Source organism: Acinonyx jubatus, chromosome C2 (assembly GCF_027475565.1).
Source record: "Acinonyx jubatus isolate Ajub_Pintada_27869175 chromosome C2, VMU_Ajub_asm_v1.0, whole genome shotgun sequence".
Classification (NCBI taxonomy): Eukaryota; Metazoa; Chordata; class Mammalia; order Carnivora; family Felidae; genus Acinonyx; species Acinonyx jubatus.
In genome coordinates, this window is record NC_069384.1 from 127,001,881 (window position 1) to 127,019,769 (window position 17,889).

Sequence of the window (17,889 nt, forward strand, 5' to 3'; positions counted from 1 at the left end):
GACAGGGTAAGAAGTGATATCTCATTGCAGTTTTGATTTGCGTGTCCCTGATAATCAGTGATGTTGAGAATCTTTTCATGTGTCTGTTGGCCATCTTTATGCCTTCTTTGAAACAATATCTATTCATGTCTTCTTCCTATGTTTTAACTGAATTATTTGGTTTTGGGGTGTTGAGTTTTATAAATTCTTTATATATTTTGAATACTAACCCTTTATCAAGTATGTGATTTGCAGATATATTCTCCCATTCCGTAAGTTGCCTTTTAGTTTTGTTGACTATTTCCTTTGCTCTGCAGAAGGTTTTTATTTTGACGAAGTCCCAGTAGTTTGTTTCTGCTTTTGTTTCCCTTGCCTCAGGAGACATATCTAGAAAAAAGTTGCTATGGCCAACATCAAAGAGATTACTGGTTGTGTTCTCTTCTAGGTTATGGTTTCAAGTCTTGCATTTAGGTCTTTCATCCATTTTGAATTTAGTTTTGTGTATGGTGTACGAAAGTGGTCCAGTTTCATTTCTTTTGCATGTTGCTGTCCATTTTTCCCAACACCATGGATGATATGGTAATTCTATGTTTAATTTTTTTGAGGAATCTCCATGCTGTTTTCTACAATGACTGTACATTCCCACTAACAGTGCACAGGGCTCTAATTTCTCCACATCCTCTCCAACATTGACTACTTTCTGGGTATTTTTTAAAAAATAGTAGCCATTCCAGTGGGTATGACATAGTATCTCATTATAAATTTGATTTGCATTTCCCTAATGATTTGTGGTGTGTATCTTTTCACATGCCTATTGGCCATTTTATAATTTCTTTTCAGAAAAGTCTATTCAAGTCATTTGTCCATTTTTGAATTGGTTGTTTGTTTTTCTGTTGTTGGGCTTCAGGAGTTCTCTCTATATTTTTAATATTAACTCCTTATCCATTATCTGATATGCAAATATGGTCTTGCATTCTGTGGGTTGCCTTTCACTCTGCTCATAGTGTCTTTTGATGCACAACAGTTTTATTTCTCATAAAGTTCAACTTGTGTATTTTTGCTTTTGTTGCCTGTGTCTTCATGTCATATCTAAGAAATTATTGCCAAATCTAATGCCATAAAGCTTCTGCCCTATATTTTCTTCTAAGAGTTTTTTTTATTTGTTTGTTTGTTTTTAACTTTTAGGTCTTAAGTTTAGATCTTTGAATAATTCTTAATTTTTGTATATGGTATTGAGTGAGAATCCAACTTCATTCTTTTACGTGTTTATATCCAGTTTTCCCCGCACAGTTTGTTGAAGAGACTCTTTAACCCACTGAATGCCCTTAGCCCCTTGTGGAAAATAATTTAACCATGTATGCAAGTGTTTATTTCTGGGCTCTCTATTCTATTCCATTGGTCTATGTGTCTGTCTTCATGCTAGTGCCATACTCTTGATAGCTGTAACATATGGTAAGTCTTAAAGTCAGGAAGTATGAGTCCTCCAGCTTTGTTCTGCCAAGAGATTTTAGCTATTCAGAATCACTTGAGGTTCCTTATGAATTTTGGGATTTTTTTTTCTATTTATGAAAAAAAAGTTGTTGGCATTTTGATAGCAATTAATCTATAGATTGTTTGGGGTAGTATTTACATTATAATGATATGAAGTCTTCTATTCCATAAACATGGGATATCTTCACATTTATTTGTGTCTTCTTTAACTTTTTTCAGCAGTATTTTGTAGTTCTCATTGTACAAGTCTTTCACCTCTTTGGTTAAGATCATTTCTAAGCATCCTGTGATACCATCATGAATAGAATTGTTTTTTTAAATTCCTTTTTGGACTATTCGTTGTTAGTATGTAGATGAACAACTGATTTCTGTTTGTTGATTTTGTGTCCTGCTACTTTGGCGAATTTGTTAATTAGTTCTAACAAAAAATTTTTGGTAGAATCATTAGGGTGTTCTACATATAAGATCATACCATCTGCCAACAGAGATAATTTTATGTTTTCCTATTTGGATGCCTTTATTGTTATTTCTTTCCTACTTGCTCTGAATGGAACTTTTGTGTTGAACAAAAGAGGTGAAAGTGAGCTTCCTTGCCTTGTTCCTGATCTTAGAGGAAAAGCTTTCAGTCTTTCACCATTGAATATGATTTCTGCCTTGGAGTTTTTCATATATGCCTTTTAATACACTGAAGTAATTTCCTTCCATTCCTAGTTTGTTGAGTGCTTTTTTTTTCATGAAAAATTGTTGTATTTTGTCAAACGCCTTTCTGCATCAATTTAGATGATCATGTGGGATTTTTCATTCTGTTAATGTGATGTATTACATTAATTGTTTTTCATATATAGAACCATCTTTGCATCCTAGAAATAAATCTCTCTTGGTCATGGTGTATAATCCTTTTAAAATGCTGCTGAATTCAGTTTGCTAGTGTTTTGTTGAGGGTTTCTGAATCAATGTTGATAGGGATATTTGTCTGTAGTTTTCTTTTCCTGCAGTGTCCTTGTCCGGATTTAGTATCATAAAATAAATATAGTATCATATAATAAGCCTCAGAGTAAGTTAGAAAGTGTTCCTTCTTTTTAAATTTTTTGGAAAAGTTTAAGAAGGATTGGTGTTGGTTCTTTAAATGTTTGGTAGAATTCACCAATCAAACCATCATGTCCAGGAGTTTTTTATATTGAGAGATTTTTGAATACTGACTCTATTTCCTTACCAAATAGAAGTCTATTCAGATGTTCTATTTCTTCATGATATAGTCTAGATAGGTTTTGTATTTATAGAAACTTATCCATCTTATCAAGGTTATCCAGTTTGTTGATATGCTATTGCTCACAATAATCTCATAATCCTTATTTCTCTAAAATCAGTAATGTCTTTGCTCTCATTTCAATTTTAGTTATTTGAGTCTTCTGTTTTGCCTAGTCAGTTAAGATAAATTTTTGTCAATTTTGTTGATCTTTCCCAAGATCAATTTTCTCTAGTTTTTCTATCCTATTGCCTATTTCTTTCACTTCTACCTTAGTTTTTATTATTTCCTTTCTTTTACCAGGTGAGTTTACTTTGTTATTCTTTTTCTAGTTCCTTAGGTTGTGAAATTAGGCTGTTGATTTGAGATCTTTCATCTTTAATGTGTTTATAGTATAAATTTCCCCTTAGGACTGCTTTTGCTGTGTCCCATAAGTTGTGTTATATTTTCATTTCATTCATATCTAAGTATTTTCCAATTTCACCTGTGATTTTTTCCTTTGATCAATTGGTTGTTTAACAATGTATTGTTTAACTTCCACAAATTTGTGAATTTTCCAGTTTTCCTTTTGTTACTGGTTTCTTTTTTTTAAAGTTTTATTTATTTTGAGAGAGAGGGAGTGAGAGAGAGCAAGAGAGGGTGAGTATGAGTGGGGGAGGGGCAGAGAGACAGGGAGAGAGTGAGAATCCCAAGCAGGCTCCAGCATGGAACCTTACATGGGGCTTGATCCCACAAACTGAGATCATGACCTGAGCTGAAACCAAGAGTCAGAGGCTCAACTGACTGAACCACCCAGGCTCCTCTCCTTTTGTTATTGGTTTCTAACTTCATCTTATTGTGGTCAGAGAAGATATTTTGTATCATATCTGTCTTTAAAATCTGTTGAGACCTACTGTGTGGCTTAACATGATCTGTCCTGGACAATGTCCTATGCACACTTGAAAAATTGTACTCTGTGTTATTGGATAGAGTGTTCTGTAAATGTCTGTTTGGTTTAATGATTTAAGTCCTCTGTTTCCACACTTACCTTCTGTCTGGTTGTTCTGTCCATTAGTGAGAGTGTGGTATTGAATTCTCCAACTATCATTATAGAACTATCTATTTCTCCCTTCAAGTCTGTCAATTTTTACTTCATGTATTTTGATGGTCTGTTGTTAGGTGTGTAAATGTTTATTATTGTTATATATTCTGGCTGTATTGAACTTTTTATTAATATACAATGTCCTTTTTGCCTCTTGTAAACGTTTTTGACTTAAAATCTATTTTATCTGATATTATTATAGCCGTCCTTGCTCTCTTTTGGAATATCTTTTCCCATCCTTTCAGTTTCAATCTGATTGTGTCTTTGGATCAAAGTAAGTCTCTTATCCAGTGTATAGTGGGATAGTGTGTTTTTTTCCACTCTGCTAATTTTTGTTTTTTGACTGGAAAGTTTAATCCATTTACATTGAAAGTAATTACTGTGATAAGGAGGGACTTGCTTCTGTCATCGTATTATTTGTTTTCTATATACCTTATAGCTTTTTTTGTCCCTCATTTCCTGCATTACTATCTTCTTTTGTGTGTAGTTGATTTTTTTGGTAGTGAAACATTTCAATTCCCTTCTTGGTATATTCTATAGCTGTTATCCTTGTGGTTGTCATGGAGATTACATTTAACATCCTAAAGTTTTAATACTCATTTGAATTTATATAATCTTAAATAACATACAAAACTCTGCTTTCTTACAGCTTTATTACCCAACCCTTTCAGTTGTTGATGTCATAAAATTACATCTTTATACCTTGTGTGTCTAAAAACAAATAATTGGTTTTTTAATGCATTACTTTCATATATTATATACATATAATGGTTTAATGATGTGGTCAAGTCCTCTATTTCCACATTTATCTTCTGATATGTATATGTGTGTGTATATTTATATATGTATAAAACAAAGTAGGAAGTTATAAAATACTAGCTTTTATAATTGCCCACTTATTTTCCTTTACTGTGATATTTATTTCTCCATAAGATTTCATATTATCTGGGAATGCAAGCTGGTGCAGCCACTCTGGAAAACAGTATGGAGGTTCTTCAAAAAACTAAAAATTGAACTACCCTATGACCCAGCAATTGCACTACTAGGCCTTTATCCACAGGATACAGGTGTGCTGTTTCGAAGGGACACATGCACCCCCATGTTTATAGCAGCACTATCAACAATAGCCAAAGTATGGAAAGAGCCCAAATGTCCCTAGATGGATGAATGGAAAAAAAAGACGTGGTATATATATACAATAGAGTATTACTTGGCAATCAAAAAGGGTGAAATCTTGCCATTTGCAACTACATGGATGGAACTGGAGGCTATTGTGCTAAGTGAAATTAGTCAGTCAGAGAAAGACAAAAATCATATGACTTCACTCATATGAGGACTTTAAGAGACAAAACAGATGAACATAAGGGAAGGGAAACAAAAATAATATAAAAACAGGGAGGGGGCAAAACAGAAGAGACTCATAAATATGGAGAACAAACTGAGGGTTACTGGAGGGGTTGTAGGAGGGGAATGGGTTAAATGGGTAAGGAGCATTAAAGAATCTACTTCTGAAATCATTGTTTCACTATATGCTAATTTGGATGTAAATTTTAAAAAAATAAAAAAAGATTTCATATTATCATCTAGTGCCCTTTGATCTCAACCTGTGGGACTCCATTTAGCATTTTTGTAGGTCTGCTGGTAACAAACTTCACCAGGTTTTGTTTATCTGGGAAAGTCTTAATTTCTCCTTCATTTTTAAAGAACAGTTTTGCTTTGGATATAGGATTCTTGATTTGAAATATTTTTCTTTTAGCACTTTAAATATATCCACCCACTGCCTTCTAGCCTCCAAACTTTTTGAAGATGAATCTGCTAGTAATCTTACCAAAGATCCCTTGTATGTGACAAGGCACTTACCTCTTGCTGTGTTCAAGATTCCCTTTTTATCTTGGGCTTTTAACAGTTTGGTTATACTATGTCTTGGTATGGGTCCCTACTTGAACTTCTTGGATATTTATGTCTTTCATCAAATTTGGCCATTATTTCTTCAAATATTTTCTCTACTCATTTCTCCCTTTCTTCTGTGACTCCCACAATGCATATATTGTTCTGCATTTTGATGTCTTACAGCAGGTCCCTGAGGCTCTGTTCACTTTCTTCCATCTTTTTTTCTTTACCTGTTCCTCAAAATCGATAACTTCCATTGTCCTGTCTTTCAGTTCACGGATTCTTTCTTCTGCCTGTTCAAATATGCCTTTGAATCCCTTCTAGTGAATTTTTATTTCAGTTGTACTTTTTAGCTTCAGAATTTCTTTTTGTTTCTTTTTAAGTTTTCTGTCTTTTTATTGATATTTCCATTTTGTTTATATAGTTTTCTTGACTTGCTCCACATCTTTTAGTTCTTTGAACATTTTTAGGACAGTTGTTTTAAAGTCTTTGTCTAGTAGATCCATTATCAGGTCCTTTACAAAGACAGTTTCTGTGGTTTATTTTTTTCCTTTGAACAGGCCATACTTTCCTGTTTCATGGTATGCCTTGTGATTTTTTGTTGAAAACTGGACATTTGAATCTATAATGTAGTAACTCTGGAAATCAAATTCTCCTTCTTCCCAGTGTTTGCAGTTTTTTTTCTGTTTTGCTTTTTATTTCTGTAGGCTATCTCTGTACCAAGGATGAGATTGAAGTGAAAACTTAAGGTCTTTTCAGGTCTTCTTTCCTCCTGCTTTCCCTCAGTTTGTGCAGTAACTTTCTAATTTCTCTAGAATATATCATCACTTTTGAATGTCCTAGTCTTAAGTGTATGAGTCTGAAAATGGAGAAAAAGAGAAATATGAAAGGGGAAAAAGGTGTTAGCTCATTAAATTCTTTGGAAGTTAACTTGAGGAGGGAAGTCTTGCAATAATGAGGGGAGGTACAATAATGAAGGCCTCCCTCCTTTGTGTCTGCACCTTCATGTTTAGAAGCAGCAATCAGTGATCGTAACACAGATACCTAATATTTGCATGACAGAATCCTTATTGCCAACCCTGGATCCCACAGCTGTGTGCTGAAATATGTGCTCCTGAAATATGTGCAATGCTGCCTGATGTAGGGTGGGAAGAGGGGAATGAGTAGTCACTGCCAAGCTAAAAACTGAAATTAATGGCAATTTACCTTCCTTCCAAGAATTCTCTTAGATGTTGGAAGCCTTCAGTATCCTCCATAATTCCAAAGTAACTGCATCAAATACATATTACCAGTACAATAGTTATCTGGGTGGGGAGACAAATTCCTGGTGCTTCCTACTCTGCCATCTTCCCAAAATCATCCTCCTTACTTATTCTGGTGTTCAGATTATTGTAAATTTGGCCACTGGGTGGCCCTTCAAGTTTGCTCCTATGTATATTTCACAGGCTTCATTAATTAATTAATTTATTTATTTAACTTCAAGTTAGTTAACATACACATTGGTATTGGTTTCAGGAGTAGAACCCAGTGATTCATCAGTTGCATATTACACCCAGTGCTCATCCCAACAAGTGCCCTCCCTAATGCCCATCACCCTTTTAGCCCATCTCCCTACTCACCAGCAACCCACAGTTTGTTCTCTGTATTTAAGTTTCTTGTGGTTTGCCTCCCTCTCTGTTTTTATCTTATTTTTCCTTCCCGTCCCCTATGTTCATCTGTTTTGTTTCTTAAATTCCACATATGAGTGAAATCATATGATATTTTTCTTTCTTTGACTGACTTATTTCACTTAACATAATACACTCTAGTTCCATCCACGTTGTTGCAAATGACAAGATTTCATTCTTTTTGATTGCTGAGTGATATTCCATTGTGTGTGTGTGTGTGTGTGTGTGTGTGTGTGTGTGTGTGTACACACCACATCTTTATTTTTTCATCAGTTGATGGACATTTGGGCTCTTTACATAATTTGGCTATTGTTGATAGCACTGCTTTAAGCCCAATTATTTTTTAAGCATTTCACTTTCTGGCAGAATGAGATGTTCAGGCCTATTTTGTACTTTCCCTTCATCACCTCTGGAATCTCTGTTTCTGGAATTTAATTTCTCTAAGAAACTTTATCCTTTAGTAGAATATGGTATTTAGGAACCAAAATCTGGATGCTAGGTGTGATAACTGCTTTGGAAAGAAATTGATACTAGAGTATTTCAACAGAGCTAGAATATACACACATACACATAGACACACACATTCATAACATACATCTACATTAGTTCATACTAATTCTTCAAATTCCAGTTAAACATCACAGCAAATCTCCTAGTTTTCTTTCTCCCCATATGTGCAGCTTCGTTCTCTGACTGAGAAACCTGAATCCCCATATTCTCAATATTTTTAGGTCTTTGCTCACTTCCTCTGTACATAATCAATCTCCTGACCTCCAGCTGCCTCTTTGCCCAAGTCTCTCAGGCTCCACTGCCCCTAGCCACCTCAAGAACAAGGAAGGTAGAGAGCAAATACATGTTTTTTAACTGAATAAAAGAGGGGGGGGGAAGGAAGGGAAGGGAAGAGAGAAAGGTAGGAAAAAGTAAGAGTAAAAGGGAAACCTTTTTATCTGTCTCCACAGTCACCTGGTATGCTGTGAAGAACAGAGAGAAGGATGATGTACAGAATGAGGAATAACTGAGGAGAGACGGTCAGCATCATTCAATGTTACAAAGCTCTGGTCTTATTTTCTCAACTCAGTCATTCTTCTACAATATACTGGGAAAGACAACAGCCTGTTTGTCCTCATTTCAAAATCTAGAGATATCCATTCTGCAAGCAAAAGAACCTCCTAAGAAAACCCTTTCCTTGTCAGTATAATGTTCAACCTAACCCAGCTGTACCCGACCCCTAGGCCAACAGGTGCAGAGGCCACTGACCCTGGAGCTGAGTAGACTCTGGAAACTGCTATGTGTAAAGGAACAAAAGTCACTGATCAAAGGTAGTCATGCAGTAGAAGCTGGTCTTCTCTGGCATGCCATTTGCAGAACACCTGGACAGGCTTGGCAAAGATGGGAACAAGGTTAGAGGTCAGGGCCAGGGGCATAGTTTAGAGCTCCATGGCAGAACTGATTTCAGGCAAAATTGTGAAACAGGCAACACGTTACGGAAGCTGCTTCAGTCCCTACTCCAGAGTCCCTTCTGACAATTGACTTCTCCCTGACCACAAACTGGGATTATAGAGAGGGGAAAGAAAGGTTGTGGAATTCAGAGAGCATGGTATAAAGTGGACACCAGAATGTCAAGAAATCTGGATTTTAAAATAAGGGAAGGATCCTAGGTATAGGAATTTGTTCCCAGAAGTAGAGTTTATTCCCAGATTTGTATTTGGAAATCATCTGCCCAGTGCAAAGCAGGAATGTAGTGTTAATAAAAGTAGCATTAGATCATGATAGAAATAAACATGAGAAATGTTCACAAATGCAAATATTAGGACAAGAGAAGGACATGGCCCTGGTTCTTCCTGATGGACAGCACCACTAAAGCTAGTGTGGTTTTGTCATTTACTTCTTTACATTCACTTCTATAGAGTAAGACTTTCAGTTATTCAGTGAATTAGTCAAGTTACTTAACTCTCGGTACCTCAGTTTCCCATCTAGAAAATGGGAATAATAATGCCTACTTCCTGGGCTTGTTATGAGAACTAAATTAACAATTAAAGTAAATCACCTAGAACAATAGCCAGCCCATTATTCTCCTTCTTATTTTTATTTGTGTCATGACCAGTGTCTTTCCCCTTTAAGTTCTGTGTATGCAGCACTGTGAGCCCAGCCCCTCAGGTCACATTGCATCAGGGAATCCTACAAGTGTGCTGACCACTAGGTGCTAGACAACGTATCATAGACAATACACCACACAGCCTGGCAGCATTATTTTGTCTGTATATCAGTTATCTGTGCATTCCTTTTATTTACTTGTCCATTCTTGAGGGCAGGTACTGAGTATTATCATGTGCAGTCTGTGGAATAAAATGAGTATGAAACTGGAGTCAGAGATTCCTGGGTTTAAATCATAGGCCACTTAGAGAAGCTACATGATGTTAGACAAAGCTACATGATGTTAGACAAGTTACTTGTCTATTCCTATACTCTGTTTTCTCATTAGTAATAAGAATATGAATACCTATCTTCTAGGCTCATTTTGAATATTACTCAGAGTGCTATTAAAGTGTTGGCCCTGCCAGTACATGGCAATGACTATCATTTTTACAAAACACCTAGTATGGACGAAGTGCTAACAGCATGTTCAGTGACTCAATGAAGTGACCCTACATAATTTCTCAAGAGCTTTGTCTATTGCTGATGGGCCCTTCAGCGGAACATACCCTGTGAGACCATTTAGTACAATGACCTCATTTTACAGAGAGAAAAACTGAGGCCCAGCCAGAGGACATAACTTGGTAGAATGCCCAGCAGGGCAGGCAAAGCTAGAACCTACTTTGGACTCAACATCCTGAGCTATCCTCATCATCCTGTAACTCACTGTTCTGGAGTGTCCCTCATATTTTCTAACAAGGTTATTTAGAGATTTCATTTCCCATTGCTCTTTCACCAAGAGAAGCCAAGTACTGAGATCTTCAGGTGGGCCCATGAAAAGTGGCTGTTAAAGCTGAGCATAGTCTAGTACTCCTGGGGCAAAACAAACAGATCACTGATCCCTCTACTATTTCACAGCGAATGCCACTGTTTGATGTCCCTGCTCTCCATAGAAAAAGAAGAGTAAAGTCCACCTGGTTTCTCAGCTGTTCCAAAATAAACCTCTGGCCCATACAGGTCTATAGACAATTGGTGTCACCTGTTGGTTTCTACAATTGAATGGTTTTACCCTTTTAGTTCTAAATGTTCTCACAGATAGGCCTTTTACATAAATATGTACAACTTGCCAATATGTGCAATTTAGTAAGACTTATTAGCCCCACGGGGTAGCATCTGCCTGAAAACAGGTTAACTAGCCTCTATTTTCACCCCCAGAGGAAAGTGGCATGAGGTCACAGAAAAATCACTGGACTGGACCTATGGAATACACAAAAATTGTACACCAAGTAGTGTGTGTGTCTTGTGTGTGTGTGTGTGTGTGTGTGTGTGTTACTGGGGTGAAAGTACCAGGACTTTATTAAATCTGAAAGAGGCCCGGGGCACTGGGTGGCTCAGTCGGTTAAACGTCCGACTTTGGCTCAGGTCATAATCTCACGATTCATAAATTTAAGCCCCACATCTGGCTCTGTACTGAGAGCTCAGAGCCTGGATCCCGCTTTGGATTCTGTATCTCCCTCTCTCTCTGTTCCTCCCCCACTTGCACTCCATCTCACTGTCTCTCTGTGTCAAAAATAAAGAATAAAAAAAAGTTTTTTAAATCTGAAAGTGGTCCATTGGTAGCCCAAATATGTTGAAATGTAAAACATTATCTGTCTTCATTTCAAGTTCTTAAAATTCGAAGGAAATAGGGGCAGGATACTTGACAGCTCTTCCCCAGTGCCAGTGAAAGGTCTCTGTTGGACCATGGTCTTTGGGCTCTTGCCTCAAGGTTGTGCCATTGAAGACTGCAAGGTTGGCTCTCCAGTAGGGAAAAGTGGCGGCAGAAATTCAAGCCTCTCAGAGCCAATAGTCCCTGAGGCTTTGGGCAAGAAAACCTGAGGACTTTGTAGCAGGTAAAACTCTAGGAATCTTCCTGGAAGCCCAACATAAAGGATGAACATGCAGGTGGCTTCCTGGGGACAGTCTGCAGGGAGATGACCTAGGACTAGATGTGAAAATACCTTTACCAAGAAGGACCCAAAAGATCCGGAGCAATCTGGAACTAGAAGTAGAATCAAAATTGTACAGAAAAGGGACAAAAGGGATGAAGGAACAAGAAAATCTAGATCAAAGTAGACAAGAATAAAACCAAAAAGCCCCTAGAAAGCAAGCTACTATGTTTTCAAATAATGCACAAAATGACAGAAGAGGGAGCTCTGTGAAGTAAGAAACGCTTTGCCAAAAATAGTCTTATTTTAAAAGTTCAGGGAAGCAAATCTCACCTAAAATTGAACAACAGAAAGTACCATGGTCAAATATCATATAAAGTTATTATAAGAAAAAATTGTATGTCCACGGACAATGAAAGCATACCAGAAAGATGTGCCCACAAAACACCTAGAGTCTGTAATCTACACAAAAGTATGAAGAAAGCCAGAAACAATAAAGATATGGATAAATATTAAATATTTTGTCATTTAAAATTTTCATTAAAAGATAATTGATGCTTGATATGATAAAAATTATTGTCAAGTTTCTTTTTTTTTTTTCAACGTTTTTTATTTATTTTTGGGACAGAGAGAGACAGAGCATGAACGGGGGAGGGGCAGAGAGAGAGGGAGACACAGAATCGGAAACGGGCTCCAGGCTCTGAGCCATCGGCCCAGAGCCCGACGCGGGGCTCGAACTCACGGACCGCGAGATCGTGACCTGGCTGAAGTTGGACGCTTAACCAACTGCGCCACCCAGGCGCCCTTCAAGTTCCTAATGTATGTAGAAGTAAAACATGATAATAAGAGCACACAGATAAAAGAGGGAAATCAGTGGATTAGTGCAGTAAGCTTATGCTGGCTCACAAAAACTGATTGTGTATATCTCTTCTAAACTCTGAATTCATTGACATCACTTTGGTAGCTTGAAATCATCTGCAGCAAAAGCATTTGCTCCATGGAATTGGCAAAAGATGCAGATCAGGGCCCTTTTTTTACCTTTAAGGTCTGGTTATTAAAAGTTTATCCACATATCACTGGGGAAAGTGGAACTGTAATATTACAGGATCTTATACACAAAGTCATATAACATTACTTCTATTTTTTATTGAAGTATAACTAACATACAGTGTTATATTAGTTTCAGGTGTACAATATAATGATTCAACAATTCTATATATCATTATAGAGTGCTCATCAGGATAAGTGTATTCTTAATCCCCTTTATCTATTTCACCCCTTCCCCCACCAACCTCCCCTCTGGCAACCATCAGTTTGTTTCCTGTATTTAAGAGTCTGGTTTTTTGTTTGTCTCTTTTTGTTTGTTTATTTGTTTTGTTTCTTAAATTCTACATATGAGTTAAATCGTACGGTGTTTGTCTTACTCTGATTTATTTCACTTGTACCTCTAGGTCCATCAATGTTGTTGCAAATGGCAAAATCTCATTCTTTTTTATGGGTGAGTAATATTCAATATACACATACACACACCACACTTTCTTTATGCATTCATCTATTAACACTTGAGTTGCTTCCATACTTTGACTATTGCAAATAATGCTTTATTAAACATAGGGGAGCAAGTATCTTTTCAAATTAGTGTTTTCATTTTCTTTGGGTAAATACCTGGTAGAAGAATTACTAGATCATATGGTAATTCTATTTTTAATTTTTTGAGGAACCTCCATACTCTTTTCCACAGTGACTGCAACAATTTGCATTCCCACCAACAGTGCATGAGTGTTCCCTTTTCTCCACATCCTTGCTAACACTTCTTATTTCTTGTCTTTTTAATTTAGCCGTTCTGACAGGTGTAACGTGATATCTCACTGTGATCACTGTGATTTTGATTTGAATTTCCTTGATGATTAGTGATGCTGAGCATCTTTTCATGTGTCTGTTGGCCATCTGTATGTTCTTTTGAAAGATGTCTTCTGCCCATTTTTAATTGGATTATGTCTTTTTGGTGTTGGATTATTTTGTTTTATTGATGGTTTCCTTCGCTGTGCAAAAGTCTTTTTATTTTGGTATATTCTCAATAGTTTAATTTTTCTTTTGTTTCCCTTGCCTGAGGGGACATATCTAGAAAAATGTTTCTACAGCCAATGTCAAAGAAATTACTGCCTATGTTTTCTTACAGGAGTTTTTTGATTTCAGGTCTCACATTTAAGTACTTAATCTATTTTGAATTTATCATTATGTATGGTGTAAGAAAGTGGTCCAGTTTTATTGTTTTGCATGTAGTTGTCTAGTTTTCCCTGCACCATTTGTTAAAGAGGCTGTCTTTTCCACATTATATGTTCTTGCCTCTTTCATTGTAGATTAATTGACCATGTAATCATGGGTTTAGTTCTCAGCTCTTTATTATGTTCTATTGATCTGTGTCTGTTTTTGTGCCAGTACCATACTGTTTTGATTATTACAGCTTTGTGGTGTATCTTGAAATCTGAGATTGTGATACCTCCAGCTTTATTCTTCTTTCTCAAGATTGTTTTGGCTATTTGGGGCCTTTTGTGGTTCCAGACAAATTTTAGTATTATATGTTCTAGTTCTGTGAAAAATATTGTTGGTATTTTGATAGCGATTTCATTAATCTACAGATTGCTTTGGGTAGTATGGACATTTTAACAATATTTGTTCTTCCAATCCAGGAGCATAGAATATCTTTCCATTTGTGTCATCTTCAAGTTCTTTCAACAATGTTTTATAGTTTTCAGAGTATTGTCTTTTACCTCCTTAGTTAAATTTATTCCTAGGTATTTTATTATTTTGGGAGCAATTATAAATACAATTGTTTTCTTAATTTCTCTTTCTACTTTATTATTGTATATAAATGTAACAGATTTCTCTATATTAATTTTGTATCCTGGTATAACATTATCTGACACTAGTATTAAAACAAAGATAAGTATTGCAAACTTTGGAGAAGACATTAAAAAATAAAAGACTAGGTAAAAGCCAGTAGAGAAGATAAAATGGAATACTAAAAAACAATCCAACAGAAGGCAGAAAAGAGGAAGTAAGAAACAAAGAACAGATGAGACAGATAGAAAACAAATATTAATAGCTACATTATATATAAATGAACTAAACACATCCTTTAAAAGGATAAAGATTATCACACTGAATGAAAAAAGAAAGACCCAACCCTATGCTCTTTACAAGAAACCCCCCTTAATATAAACAGATGGATTAAGGTAAAAGAATGGAAAACAATATGACCAAGCACACACTAGTCATAAGAAAGGTGAAGTGGGCATATTAATATCCAATAAAGTAGACTTAAGACAAGAAGTATCACCAGGGACATAGGAACATTTCATAATGATAAAGCAGCCAATTCATCAAGAAAGCCTAACATCCTAAATGTGTATGACCTAGCAGAACAAAATATATAAAGCAAAATCTGACTGAACTGGAAAGAGAAATGAGCAGATCCATACTTACAGCTAGAGATTTCAATCCTCTTCTCTCAGTGATTAATGAAAAAGTAGATAGAAAATGAGTTAAGACAGAAGATTTGAATAATAACATTAACCAACCTAACCTAATTGCTGTTTATAGAACTACACTATATATTACAGATCTACACACGATAGAATTACACCCCAAAATACAGAATACATATTTTTTTCAAGTGTACATGGAAGGATGGCAAGTCCTGTACTGGTTACTCTTTCACAGGCAGAAGCACAAGTCCACACTCATAAAACTAACATTTAACAATGTATAACTTAGGCTCCCATTCAACTTTTACTGAGGCACTATCATAAGCTGCAATTATGGTAACACTAGGTATGACAAAATCTCTGATAAGAAACTAACTTAAAAGAAATGAGTATAAATCCCACTTTAAGGAAGTTGACTATAAAAGGGTAGTAAGATTAGATTTTTTTGCAGTAATTTTAATGTTTTCCAATTAATCTGAGTCAGGATTTTGATTCCATTTAACATTGTGAATTTTAAATTCAAATATGTTTTTATATGTTTATATGTTCAAATATGTTTTTATAATATTCAAATATGTTTTTAAAATACACAAACTCGTTCCTTAGCCTTTGTTTTTATTATGTAAGTCCTTGATACAGCACACACTGATGCTTTTTTTTTTTTTGGCACACTTGTAATCACCACTCAGACTCCCTTATATTCTATTTATTCTTATATTCTATTTATTGCTTATATTCTATTTAAGTGACTTGACTCTTGGGTAAAATAAAGAATGGGGAGGGAAGATGAGCTAGTCTTATACAGTTCTTTACAAAGGTACAATTTAATAGATATTAGATTCAGAAGCATAACTCTAGTATAAGGACATAGTTTTCTCCCCTCAAAAGAAATCTGAGAACATTTAATGAAGTTTTCTGAGAAGACACAATAATTTTCATTCATTTTAATTTTTTTATCAGTTCCAGCACATAATTACAAAATAACTGAGGTTAACACAGGCCAAGGTGCAGACAAGTGAGAATGTGGCCCCACCATATCTCAGGCACTGAGCATCCCCATATGGTTGTCCACTTTGATCAGTGTTTAATGTACGTGGAATGTACAGGCATCCAAAAGTTCTGTGAAGCAAAACATAAGAGAAAGAACTTCAGGTACTGCCTATGCTTGCTAAGCACAATTCTGTTCCTCTTTTCTAAAAGTAAATGCTAGGTAATAACAATTTTTTTAAAAATCTCTATCTGTCTATCTATCTCCTGATGTCAGTGCTATACTTAAATACCAACATTTTCCTTTCCTCCTGCTCTCATCATCTCCAACACATAATATAATTCAACAAAAATTCAGGCACACCCCCAGCAATTTGATTATCCCAGCTCTAATTTTATTTCTCCAACTTAATCCTTTTTGAGGCAGCTATGCCATTCTAAAATACATACACATATATAAAAACATATATATGCATGTATAAACTATGCCATTTTAATATATATTTATTTATATATTTAAATATAAATATACATATATAAAATATACATATAAAAGGCATATTATAGTGCTAACTTCATTTTGTTTCTATTAATATTATTTATACATTGACTTAAAATCTTTGAAAATTGATCCTCTATGAGTCATGCTGTGGGTCATCTCCCAACCTTCTCCCTACACTGAAGTGCTCACACATGTGTACCTTTTCATTTTGTTAGCAAAAAAAATGGAAATGCACAAGTAAACAAGTCCGATTTCCAAATGATCTCAAGTTCTATTGTACTCTCTGTCTCCTTCAAATGATTTGGTCTTTTCTCAGGTAGTCTTATACTGTTGTCTAATTGAGTTGCTTCACTGGTAAGTCTGAATCCTCCTGCAGGGCCAGGAGCAAGCCCTCTCCATCTTTATGTTCCTGTCAGTACAGGCCCAGGGCTTGGCTTACGATGGTCCTTAATACTCTACTCACCAGAGTGTAAACATGGTTTCATGTTAGCAATAGCCATAAGATACTCTGGTCCTAAGTATTTTCTGTAAGTTGTTTCATCCTGAAGGTTAGCCAAACATGCAGTGTCATCACTGAAAAGCAGATCCTTGTTTGAGGATTCAAACATCTGGAACATCCTGTATTCAAACCCATTTCTTCCAAAGAGCTCCTGAGTCAGACAGACAGACAGACAGGCAGAGAGTGAGCAGCAGCACCAGGGAGCACAAGGTTGTGTATTCTGCCTCAGAAGATCTAAGTCTGCTGGGCTGCTTAGCTCCAGCACCTGGAACCCTGGGGCACAGCAACAGTTTAGGAGGCACCATTAATGGCAAAGAGCATGGCCTCTGGGTTCAGATCCTGGGCCTAGCTTTTGTTTGTCATGTGACTGTAGGAAAATTCTTTACTAAGCTCAGTAAACCTTGTTTACTCATTTATAAACAAAGATAATAACCCTAAATAGTAAGATGATGTATGTAAATTAACTGCTAAATAGGAAAAGCTTCAAGTTGGCCACTATATCACAGTTCCACCAATCACTGCTGGATATTTTCAACTTCCTGGGTCACACTTGCCTGTCTTCCTGCTGCCCGAAGCCCTTGCTGTCTTGCCTCTGCTATTCCCTAGATCTGCCCCAGGCACCTGACCATTTCCATCTCTTCCTGCCCCTCCTCTCCTTTCTTTCATTCAGCCCCCCTGTAGCCATGGGGGCAGCTTGCCCTTTGGGAGATGCACCCCTTCAAAAGTCCATGACCGAGAGCCTTTTGTTTTGCCAGTTCTCCCTGGGTCATAATCCTTTAACTGGGATGTGTGGGCAGCATATGCTAAGACATGGAATGTTCATCTGGGGCTCTTCCAGGAATGGGGTGTGTGAGTGCAAAAGGCAGATGAAGCTTTGGGTTTTCCTTAAGATCATTTGATTTAGGCATCCTGCTACTCCATAGCCCTTGTTGGCTGCCTGTAGAGGTCATGAGTTGTTTGAATGTTAGCTCTGCAACTTTCATGAAGCCTGAAACAGT

General features: G+C 36.3%; 1 protein-coding gene across 1 annotated transcript in view; it reads right to left on the reverse strand.

Annotated features, from left to right (window-relative positions):
* Positions 1-15,832: 15,832 nt before the first annotated feature.
* The window catches only part of LOC106987376 (inhibitor of carbonic anhydrase), a 56,782-nt gene continuing 54,725 nt past the window's right edge, over positions 15,833-17,889 (reverse strand). Inside the window, exons 16-17 of the mRNA XM_015085656.3 lie at positions 16,856-17,042; positions 15,833-16,022 (exon numbers count right to left, since the gene is read on the reverse strand). Coding sequence (XP_014941142.1) covers positions 15,988-16,022; positions 16,856-17,042 — 222 coding nt within the window. The 3' untranslated portion in view covers positions 15,833-15,987. The remainder of the gene's footprint in view (positions 16,023-16,855; positions 17,043-17,889) is intronic.